Here is an 11,809-nt window from a genome sequence, read left to right as displayed (position 1 = left end):
AATAATATGTGATTGATTTTGAGTTTGAATCTGACATAAATGAATTATGTGAGAAATATGTAGATGAACAAGAAGAATGAGACGGTGGGTCGCATAAAACTTTTTAAAACACTGGGTATGCCGAACATGTGAAGATTTAGAAAACAAAAACTGTTAGTAAGTTACAATAAATGATGTTTATATAATTGTAATCATCATCTTACATCTTATCTTGCCAAGAGGTCTGAAATAGGATAATACATGGGCTAGAGTAATCCGTTATTTTTCGCCTGAGTATCTGAAACTCAGTTGTCAGGTCACACACTTTTGAACTCAGCCGGCTTAGGATTCCTGGCAACTTTTCTTTATCCTGGGAACTTCCCTCAATGATATCTTGCTGTCGAGCAGTTTCACGTCTCCCGTTGTCTGGATTAGGTCACTCATAACCTTGAGATATGAGCAAATGTGGTTTTGTTTTTCCAACTGCAGACTAGTCTCGTAAGTGTTAATTTCTGAAAAAGTTGATTGTTTTCGACTTTAAATAAGTTGCTCTTCAATTTCTTCAGTTGTTTTCATTTTGAAATTATCAAATTATCGGTCACAAATATTAGACATTTTCTACAACAATTATTTCATTTTTCACTTGGTAAAAATGATTGATTCGGCGCATATGTTGAGTCATTGTGCGGTAAATATTTAAGTAAAATAGCTTCTCACACCAAGGTTTGAAAAGGAACGTTTATGCTCTTTAGCCACCATTGCAAGAAACTTTTCGAGGCAGATTCAATATTGATCTCAAGAACATAAACTGAACTTCATGGATTATTAAACGAGGTCGACATTTCTTCACCCAGTTCACATAATTTTGGATACTAAAAATACATGCGTGATTTTTACGTAAATTACAGGTACAAACGAACTAAACTGTACTTTTATTTCATCTTCTCCTCGGCACCCCTCTGCATCTTAGCACAGTACTCGAATAAACTACCATCAAAACAGCGTCTGATTGCTTCTTTCGACAAAAGACCATCCTGATCCCTAGCTAGAATGTACAGAATGGTCCACTCCATTTTGCTCGCAGTCCTGCAGATGGAAATCCATCATTCTATTAAACTACAAAGTTGGTCTCATTTATACACCAGTGGCTTAAGCTCGGTACAAGTTTGATTGTTTTTACCATCCAAAGAGGTCAAATGCTAGTCTGTTGCCTTCAGTCATGCGCCACATCTCTCCAAATGTAAGCTTGTCCGGAAATGTTCGGGCGTGCTTGCTAAACATGTTCTCAAAATTTACCGGGGAGTATCTGCAAATTTTTTAAAAAAACAGTGTCTTCATATTTTAAAATTTTGATACACATTTGACTGATATACATGCGACCATATCACGCTGCAAACCTTCCTTCGGTGTCGTATGTTCCTGAATCACTCCCATGCTTGGCCTTGTGTATGTTAAATATGTATATCGGGAACAGAGGATTCGGAAACCAACCCTATTGCAAAATATTCCAACCGATCAAATTCAAAACATGCTAAGAATAAATTCCAATCTTGGTAACAATATGAACTTCATGTTCACGACTCTAAACTTGACCCATCTCCAGGCCAACCCCTCCTTCCCAACGTGGAACTCAAACTGAATTCTGAATATGATGAATTAGTAGCTACTAAAGTTGATATCCCTCCCTAAAGGGAATTTGCTTCATGCTTGAACATAAATTGTTCATGCATTACTACTTAAGGTTAGCATTAGTTGTGTTACCCGTTTCCACAATCAAATGAGAGGTAGAGATAAATCCTCTCTCATCATAGGTGATATCGAATGAGCGAAGAAATCGACACAGCTGTGATTACTTACAGGAAGTGTTGGATAACTCAACCCCACGTTAATGACAATAGCCATTATAATTGATGCAATAATGTTGAAACCTATTTGCCGAAGTCCTGCAGATAATAAACAATAACTATTACCGAGAAGAAATGAAATCATCACCAAAGCGGTGCAGCCAAACTAAAATGTAGTTTGTTCCATATGAAGATTTTAGACTAGTTTTGGAATCTCTATGATGCACTCATTTTCCAAGCAAAAACAAATATCATCAATTTCGACATGAAAAATCAATCACTAACATCTCAAAACAACTCAACAAAATGATGCAAAAGAATTTAATCGTGAAAGCCAGTATTATATTCTAATTAAAAAATTAACAAAGAAACAGCTTATAAGTACCAGCATAAGTCTCCCAGGGATATATTATTCCATTATCGTCTTGGTCAAAGAAGGCACAATGTTGCTGCAGTACACTCAAATCATTATGAACATGGCCAGGTGTTCCGTCAGGGTGATCCAGATCAGGAGCAACCAAGCCTCTTGCCATATCTGAGATTTCATGAATCAAGATTCAAAAACCGAATGCATCTTTAATTTCTATGGAGAGAGACCAAGATTATAATCTTAGGTTCATTAATCAAAAAAAGAACATTTCCAGCTAAATGTGGACTCTTATCCATCATTATAACCAAAGACTTAACACTGTTCCTTCCAATATCCAAGAATTAGTACTTGAAAACAGCCATTTATCATTTCTAGCTCTTTGGAGAGGATATCATGAATTTAAGCTAGAATATTCGGCTTTCAAGATATTTAAAACAATCAGTAGGGCATCTAGTCACTAGACTACCAAATTTAAGGCATGCATAACGTTGTGGAAAACTCGTGGTAATATGTATACATCCTACACAAAATGGAGGATTCACATGAAATTATGTACAATGTAACCAAACAAAGCATAATGAAATAATAATGAACTGTTCGCGTCAGATCATCGTGGTTCTTGCAGTTTATTTTCGCAGGTGATAATTTTTTTTTGACAAATTGCCAAAAGTTCAAATTTTTAGTAAAAGTCACGCAAGTTTTTACTCTCATATCTCCTCCGTCGTCGTGTTTTAGTAGACTTCATAAATTAAGTTTGGCTCACATCTGTTCTTGTGTTAAATGATGTACTTCAATAGATTAGCCCGCCTCATACACTTATGAAGCCGTTTCCCCCCGAAGAACTTGCTCTATTTTTTATCCCCATGGTTTGTTCCTTTATCTGATCCTGATGAATACATTTTTACCATCTTCTTTGTCTGAATTTTATTAAGGAATAAAAGTCATGCCGGTCAACATCAGCTGGTAATAAATCCTAATTCTGACAGCCAAAATAGATAATGAATGGAAAAACAATAACTCCACGCAACATAATCCGCAACCACGTCGCAAAGAAAAAACCTTTCAATTCACGGGTGCACATTGTTTAATCCTTCAAGAAAAAGAGTACTCAACAACGTCTTACAAGGCTTCGGAATCGAAGTTTCCAAGTCGGTCCGCACTGGCCGCTCGAAAGTCACAGGTGCAAGCGGCGCTTCCGGCGACAGTGCAGGATTTCTCTCCGCTCCAGCAGCTGCCATCTCTCTACAAAATCAGTCGCAAAAAATCCTCCGCAACTCCCAAGAAAATCAATGTTCCCGATCGAACGAACCCTTTTGCAAATTGAACAAGAAAATGCATGCGTCAACAGAGACGTATATATAAAAGATAGGAGAAACGGTGGCGGTAGAGAAATCTGCGTGGAAGGCATGCAGAGCGTCGGCCTCACAAGTGACGGGTTGCATGACCTATCGTTGCTTCGCTCGTGACACGTACACCCACCCCTTCACGTCGCTTTACTTCTTGAGCAACAGCCTAAAAAGCCGCAGCAAAAAATACATACAAGCCAACTGTTTTTATCCTTGAGAGTGCAATCCCAAAGTTAGAACGTGTAAATTTTTTGGATAAACAGACGAAATTTCAAAGATAAGTTGGATATGTATCTTTAAGATTTTTATGAAGACGACTGGTCAAGAACACGTTGTCTGTGAAATCAACCATAAATTCTAGTACATAGATTTGAGATTGTGTAAAATTAACCATAAATTCAAGAAAATAATATATTTTCTCTGGGACAAAATTTAAGAGGGATATTTACATAATTTTAAAAAGATTTCATCAAAATTTCAAAAGGTAATTATATTAAGATTTTAACTATCATGCGTTGATAGTTGAAATAATTATTAATCCTGTTTATTAGACAATGATATAATTATTTTAAAACTTTAATATAAAAAAATATATGATTAAAACATTTTAAGGAGCTCGGTTGCTAACCCCGGCACCTATATTATTGTTATTACTTGTGTAATATATTTTTTTAAATATAATAATTTTTAATTCATTTGATTTATATTAAAATAAAAATAATATCAAAATTATAAAGTTAATAAAGAATGTTTGCAATTTCACGAGGGATCAAATTGGAATATAATGACGGCCATACCATTATGCTAAGCGGCTCTTAATAGTAGTTTTAAAATAAGCAACCCGGCCCATTTGTAATTTTTGAAGGCCCGTGGATGCTATCCCCGGCTACTTTGAGGGGCCGAGGTCGAGGTTTTCTTTGCAAATTTTCCGGCGGAGACGGATGCGGTTGCGGCGAAGCAACATCGCGAAGCTGTGAAAAAGTGGACGTCACCGAGAGACTGAGGTGGTTCTCTCTCAAATTATGAACTATCATGCCTTACTTGTAATGTTGGTGGCATTTGTGAACATTCTGTTTACTGTTGATTAGGGAGTTATTTTTGTTCCTGACGTTATCAATGATTTCTTTGTTTCGAAATGTCTATAATGTGTTATAGTTTGTGCCTGCATTGTTTTTCCTGCTATATTCTTCAGTTGCCATAAACTCATTTATTTATTACTTTGTACCTTTTTGACTGGTGAGTTGTGTTTTTGGGGGCTTCAAGAGCGGAGCGCGTCGAAGCTGCTCTTTCTGAATTTGGTGAAAATGTTGTCGAGGTTCATCGGATTTCCTAAAGAGTAGCTTCATTAGCTTAAACTCATATTTCCATTTCCCACAAGGTTATTAATTGTGGATCCCGAGTGCGTTCATTAATGATTAACTACATCGAATGTAATCTTAGGATCAAAAAATGGAAAGATAAGTTTCAGTAAAGTATCCCCCTCTGTGTTCATTGTTAATACATGTAGCGGATGATTTTGTGCTTAGTAACATGGATAGTTGCAGTAGATTGAGTTAGAGCCTAAGAGGTGTAAAATGATTCAGCTCCCTTGCAAAATCGGCATGGCCATTGTCAATTATTGTGGTTGGGCTCAACCTGGTGCTCAATGAGTCTGTACGGCGAGATTCAAAAGTCGGCAGTTGTTAATTATAATCAGATAGAAGTAGGAAGAAAAAGTGCTTCTTTTGTAGTCATATCTTATGTCGGAAAAAGGGAATGCCTGAAAGATATTTGTATTATAGGTTTATGATGTAAATGTATTTAGTATATATGAATTATGATAATTAGAAGAAACATGCCATCTTATTTATGTTGACAGTTAAAATACATATATATCGGCGGGTGGAAACCGACAGCTGAGGTCTTGGAAAGGTCTCAGACTTGTCTTTATAAGTGGTTTTTCTATTTTAGATCTTTGGTTATTCTGGAAATATATATTCCAAATATAGAACTCGGCGTACTGTTAGTGAATTTTAATGATATATAGAACTCTAATGATTTATAGTTTGTAAGGCACACTTGATGATGTTCACACACAAAATGAAAGATAATGTTCGAGTAAAGAAGTTAAAAGACAATTTTAAGTGCTTTGGCTCTAACTAGCCTGTAGCACCTTAGCAATTTAGCTTAACTCGGGCATTTTGGAATAGCTTCAATTGGGCAAGTAATTGCACAATTCTTCAACCCTCTTTCACAAATTCTGGTGTAAGGCTATAAGCTTTCTCCCATTCTCAAAAACCTCATGTGTACAAGGTGATAATTTTCCCTCTTCCAAATTATATCAGGGTGCACTTGGATAGATAGCTATTTCAAAAGAAAAATATATATGGTTTAGCTTTTGGTTAGATAGCTGTTTCAAACTATATATATGTACTATTGTTTGAAAAATGTGATGTTTGGTAGGGCTCTTGATTTTTAAAAAAGGCGTAAAGAATCCACAGTCATTCAATGTGGCTTTCAGGAGCTTCAGTTCAATTTCTGTTTATAAAAATAAAAACTGTTCAGTTTCACTATTATACAAAAAACTACTCTAAAAAACCTTGCTTTATAAAATGTTTTCTAAGTCAAGTTCTTTTATGTCCAAGCTTGTGTTTAATATGTGTTTACAAAAAGTAATGTCCTTTTCTTATCCACATATAACTGGGACTCAAACTCAAGTCTACATTAGATGAGTTTTGAACTTTTAAATGATTTTTGCTTACCACAACATAGATAGTTTCCTGTAAATAAAATGAGATGATTGTCATTTTGGAATGGTACTTAAGCGTGAATGTATAATATCATATCGACAAAATTAAGAAATAAAGCAATTTGTTAATAAAGAAATTTTATCATAGAAATCTGAAATTTTTTATGATTTTTGGAAGGTTGGAAAATTTTAAAATCTTTGAAGTAATATGTAGAATATATAATTTACTTTAATGGTAAAATTTTAAAGGATTTGAATTTTTGAGTTTTACGACGATCTTTTGTCGTGATTCTAGTAAGAAAAATGAAAATCACAATAAATTGTAATCTATGTGTGTGGTATCAATAATTAAGTTTCACGTTTGACTGGATTTGGTGTAATAAATTACGTGCATCATTCTTTGTCGTGATCCTCTCTGGGCGTGTATAAATTTCCACTTCATTTCATAGTCGCCTCACACTTTGGCATATCCTTGTCTTGTTTTCTTGCTTGTCACTCTATGTTTAATGTGCACAATTTTTTGTCTCCTTTTGAATCTCACTCGATTTTATTAAATTTTGTTCTCACGAAGCCTCTTCTTTTCTCCCTGTTCTTTAATTATTTGATTTCTCTAATCTCTTCCTTGTGATTCTGAGTTTATCTTGTATCGATTGCCAAAATTAAACAAAAAAACAAAGGAAATGCCCAATCAGGACACACTAATCGCCTGTCGTGTGTGTGACCAAGTTTTCTTTGACAACAAAAGCCTATTTGACCATTATATGAGGCTACATGTTGGAAGCTTTGAGGCTTCAGTGAATGGTAGAAACTTCTTTTCAGGTGCTTCACATATTACTTGCTTCGCCTCAGTGCCATTGACTAATGTTAATTCTGGTGCTAATCTCTACTTTGGACCAAATTCTTCACAAAGAGTTACCCCAACATCAGACCTTTCGGTAGGTGGCAAATATGTGACGCCAGAACCTTTGAGAAATTTTATGCAACTGAGAGGTCCTGCCTCAACACTAAGGCCTCAGTTGTCTCCATTTTCATCAAATTTCCATTCAGCCATAAGCGCCAGCATGTTAACTTCACGTCCTAAACAATCGTCCAACTCCAGCTTTAGATTTGCATCTCAGCCTACTGGACAACCAAGTTTCCCTTCTCCTAGAAGCCAAATAACCCTGGGTATCTCTAATTCACATTTCAGTGCATCTACTTCAAAACCTACCAGACCGTTAAACTGTCATTCACCAATAGATGTTGGTGCATTAACTGCAAAATCCATGTCAGGTGGTATCTGTAGTCTTTCTCGCATGACGAAGAGATCTCTCTTGAAATCAACTAGGCAAAGTGAGGTCCAGAATCTTGCTTTCAGCGCATCTACTTCAAAACCTACCAGACCATTAAACTTTCATTCACCAATAGACGTTGGTTTAACTGCAAAATCCATGTCAGGTGGTACCTGTAGTCTTTCTCGCATGACGAAGAGATCTCTCTTAAAATCAACTAGGCAAAGTGAGGTCCAGAATCTTGTTGCTGGTTGTACAGAGCCCTATATAATGCAGTTGGAGCATCCCATTCAAGAGATGACAGTGGTGGATCCTTTTGACAACGGTGTTGACAATTTTGAACCAGATGACATAGACCTGACATTGAAGCTTTGATACCTCTGCTTGTCATATTCCCAGGAAGGAACATAACTTATGGTTTCATTAGGGGATAAATTCACAATTTGTTCGGAACATCCTAAAATTCAGATCCGCATTTTAAATCTTCAGTTATTTTATGAGTTCTTTTGAATGAGTAGACTTGTGGTAGGCAATTATGATTTTCAAAATAGACTTCTGGACATATATAACGAAGTCATTATTTCAATACCTGAATATTCCTCCATCCTAACCCTAGGAAACACACACATTTTCTCTCTGTGGTTTATCATCGTTCGTGCAATTTGTCTCATGGCTTAATTTATTCCCTTTAGTGCATATCATTCTGAATAATTGGAATCTGATTCTCCCTGAGCATGATATAAGCATTGATTATATGATTTATATTTTTACTGGAGTTGAATGAAAAACGGTCCAATGTTGGAATATATTTGTTAGAAAGCAACAGATCCTGGCATCATCTTTGAGGATGATATAACCATTGATGATATGAAAATTTAGATTGTTCAGTGGAGTTAAATGAGACAAGTGCATCTGTGTTGGAACATATTTGTTAGGACTTGGGAAGCAACAGACTTTTGCTCTGATTTGCATAATTACTACTTCCTATACAATTATTGATCTATATAGTCTATAAGTTACATACAAAACACCAGAAAGAACTGAAGAATTAGAACTCAAGGAAGTGGGATATGTGATGGAGGAAAGCAAATTTTGTGAAAGTTTAACACAAAAATCTGCATGTAACTTGGTTTTTCTGAGGCCTCTTCGGGAAGCACAGCAAGTATATCCTACCAAAGCATGATTTTGAGCCCCTTATCTACGGGGGATCAATTATCTTTATTTCTCAACATAGGATGGTTTGATATATGTGTGGAAAGTTTGGATAATCTTTTCTTTGCTTGCTTCTTAGCTCGCTCGATTTAGAATAGAGTTTGAGATTGGATTGATATTCGTTTTGCCATGAGGAGTCCATTGAATCGCCTCAAGAAAGCATATCATGGCACATCTCGGATTATGAAGGCTAGAGCTTTGACTTTCTCTCTATGATATACTTCATTTGGATGTCCAGGAACACCAAGCTCTCTGGTGACACTCCCCTGATTTAGATAGGCTGTTTTTCAGAATTAAATTTTATGCTTTTCGTTTTATGAACACTCTATATCCTTGTGATACATTTACGAGTGATTTAGTTACACTATCAGACAAATTTTTTATACTTAGAACGTAATTACAACCCCAACGAAAATGACACGAGCAAATACGAGTTATTTACTTGTTGAAGTCAAGCAAGTGCTAGTTCAGCGTTAGACGACCTATATACCAAGAAATACGCATAAAAAAGGCATATATATCATGATAATCACGCCAGAAACCCAAGGCTTTCTGCACATTTTTCTTGGCAATTCGAATAAATCCTTGCCGTTGTTCACATTCCTCATCATTGGCCGCAAGCGGATACGCGATGGAGCCATCCTGAAATGGGACGCCGCCACCGCCTTGGACTGCAAGATGGCGTGGTCTTCCCCGGCAATGGAGGTCCCCCAGCTTCCAAGAAAAGCAGAAGCACTACAAATTGAACTAGCGGCCATGGAAGAAGAAGAAGAAGAAAAAAAAGCTAGAAAATGCTTGATTTCTCTTGGAGGAGAACTCTTTGTGGCGGAGTTTATTTAATATTATGTAGTTTGAATTGCCCGAGTGGAAGGACTATAGGAGTTCCAGTGCTAGTTTGTTAGCCTTTGGTTTTCTACCAGATTTGATGTCTTCTTTGGAGCAATAACTACTTGGCTTTATGTTTTTCTTTTTCATTATTTATATATTACTATTTTTTTAAAAAAATAGTTTATTTTATTTAAGATGACACAAAAAAAAGGAGGTCTATCATTTTCTAATGATAGAGTAAGTCTCATGCAAGATTATTACAGTCGTACATATCTATATATTAGAAGAAAAATTTAAAAATCTGAATTTGAATACTCTTAATGAAGAGTTTGATAATGATAATGATCATTCTGAAGAAGAAATTAATAAAATTAAATGGGCAGATAGACCTACCCAAACCAAATATTATTATAATAGACCTACTCCTATGGACGTTCTTATTGAAGAACAAGAATATATATTTGCTAATAGTTATAATGGGAAAGTATTTATGAATGGAATATTGATGGTTTTAGTGATAAACAAATTTATAATACTGCTCAGAGAATGCTTATGTATAGTACTGTGTGTAAAACTTCAGGCAATACTGATAAAAATATTGCTAAGATGATTATATCAGGTTTTACTGGCCAACTTAAAGGTTGGTGAGATAACTATTTAAATCAATTCCAAAAGGAAGATATTATTAATTCTATTAAGATAGAGAATAATATTCAATCAGAAAATGTTGTTTATTCATTAATAATGACTATGATTGAACATTTTACTGGAAAATTCACTGATGATAGTGAAAAGATTCGTACTTTATTAAGTAATCTAAAATGTAAAACACTTACTGATTTTAGATGGTATAAAGATACCTTTTTATCTCGTATATATGAGATACCAGATTGTAATAATAGTTTCTGGAAAGCTAAATTTATAGATGGTTTATCTTTTCTGTTTGCTGAAAGAATTAGAAAAGTATTAAGAAAAGATGAGATTAATATTCCATACGATAATTATACTTATGGAAATGTAATTAATGCTTGCATTAAAGAGGGTTTAGCTATTTGTAATGAATTAAAATTAAATAATCAAATTGAAAGACAGAATTTACTTGAGAAAAAACAATTAGGTAAATTTTGTGATCAATTTGGTATGGACTTACCTAATACATGTAAGAAGAAAATTAAAGAAAAACTTTATAGAAAGAAAAGATATTTGTCTGATAGACAAAAAGATAAAAAGAAGAAAAGAAAAGAAAGCCGTGATTTACGGAAAGAAGAAAAATACAAAAACAAATTAATAATTTGTAGAAAATGTAAAAAGTCAGGTCATTATGCTAATCAATGTTGGGCTAAAAACAAAATTAATAATTTAGATATAGATGATAATCTAAAAGAAACATTATTTAAAATAATAATGGATTCGAATAATAATTCTGACAGTGAAACTGAGAATTCTTCAGAATATTATATTTCAGAAGAAATAATAGATAGTGAATCAGATATTTCTAATGATTTAAATGAATGTAATAATTGTATACAAGGAAAATCCTGTTTAAATCATATAGAAGATACAAATGATGAATTTTATAAACTCATGTCTCAATTTCAGGATTTAAATATTAATGTGTTAACTAACAATAATATTTTAGAATTCCTTAAAATGATTAAGGATCCAGTTTTAAAATCCACAATTATTGATCATATGGAGAATACTGCTTCAACTAGCAATAATAATAATAATATTCTTGTTAAACAAGAACAAGCTTACTCTATGAAAGAAGTTAAAAATCTTCTTCAACAGAAATATAGTAAACAGAATCCAGTTACTATACAGGATTTAGTTAAATAAATAGAAAATCTTAAAGAACAAGTAAAAATTTTACAACACAATAATAATAGTTTAAATTATCGTGTTTCAATCATTGAAACTAATAATAATAATTCAGTTAATAATTCTGATATTTTTGATAATCTACAAGATATTTCTTTTCCTGATCCAGATAAAAAACATTTATCTGTTTTGAGCATGATCATATCTTAAAAATGGTACATTAATATAACATTATTAATTGAAAATTCTTATAAAAATAATTTCATTGCTATGGTTGATAGTGATGCAGACTTAAATGTTATACAGGAAGGATTAATTCCTACGAAATATTTTCATAAAACCACTCATTCTCTCTCTCATGCAGGAGGAGAACCATTAGAAATAAATTATAAATTACCAAATGTTTATAT

At 34.0% G+C, this 11,809-nt stretch overlaps 2 protein-coding genes across 2 annotated transcripts; one reads left to right on the top strand and one right to left on the bottom strand.

The window, feature by feature from the left end:
* Positions 1-778: 778 nt before the first annotated feature.
* On the bottom strand, positions 779-3,763 carry LOC142519499 (peroxygenase). The gene is made up of 6 exons (XM_075622533.1): positions 3,317-3,763; positions 2,209-2,358; positions 1,837-1,922; positions 1,377-1,471; positions 1,160-1,285; positions 779-1,065 (listed from the first exon to the last, which is right to left on the bottom strand). The coding sequence occupies exons 1-6, from the start codon at positions 3,429-3,431 to the stop codon at positions 912-914; spliced, it is 726 nt and encodes a 241-aa protein (XP_075478648.1). The 5' UTR covers positions 3,432-3,763; the 3' UTR covers positions 779-911.
* Positions 3,764-4,372: 609 nt separating this feature from the next.
* LOC142517985 (uncharacterized) lies at positions 4,373-9,714 on the top strand. Its single transcript, XM_075620541.1, has 2 exons — positions 4,373-4,543; positions 5,123-9,714. The coding sequence occupies exon 2, from the start codon at positions 6,948-6,950 to the stop codon at positions 7,911-7,913; it is 966 nt and encodes a 321-aa protein (XP_075476656.1). The 5' UTR covers positions 4,373-4,543; positions 5,123-6,947; the 3' UTR covers positions 7,914-9,714.
* Positions 9,715-11,809: the final 2,095 nt, after the last annotated feature.

The sequence above is a fragment of the Primulina tabacum genome, chromosome 11 (assembly GCF_025594145.1).
Source record: "Primulina tabacum isolate GXHZ01 chromosome 11, ASM2559414v2, whole genome shotgun sequence".
NCBI classification, from domain to species: Eukaryota; Viridiplantae; Streptophyta; class Magnoliopsida; order Lamiales; family Gesneriaceae; genus Primulina; species Primulina tabacum.
This window is presented reverse-complemented; position numbering and strand designations above follow the sequence as displayed.

What these genes read in the sequence shown, in the direction of transcription:
- LOC142517985 (XM_075620541.1), top strand. Translation starts at nt 6,948, where the DNA reads ATGCCCAATCAGGACACACTAATCGCCTGTCGTGTGTGTGACCAAGTT.
- LOC142519499 (XM_075622533.1), bottom strand. Translation starts at nt 3,431, where the DNA reads ATGGCAGCTGCTGGAGCGGAGAGAAATCCTGCACTGTCGCCGGAAGCG. An exon ending in AACTTCGATTCCGAAGCCTT is followed by an intron (nt 2,359 to 3,316) that starts GTAAGACGTTGT and finishes ATGAAATCTCAG; the next exon opens with ATATGGCAAGAGGCTTGGTT. An exon ending in GCATTTGACCTCTTTGGATG is followed by an intron (nt 1,066 to 1,159) that starts GTAAAAACAATC and finishes TTCCATCTGCAG; the next exon opens with GACTGCGAGCAAAATGGAGT.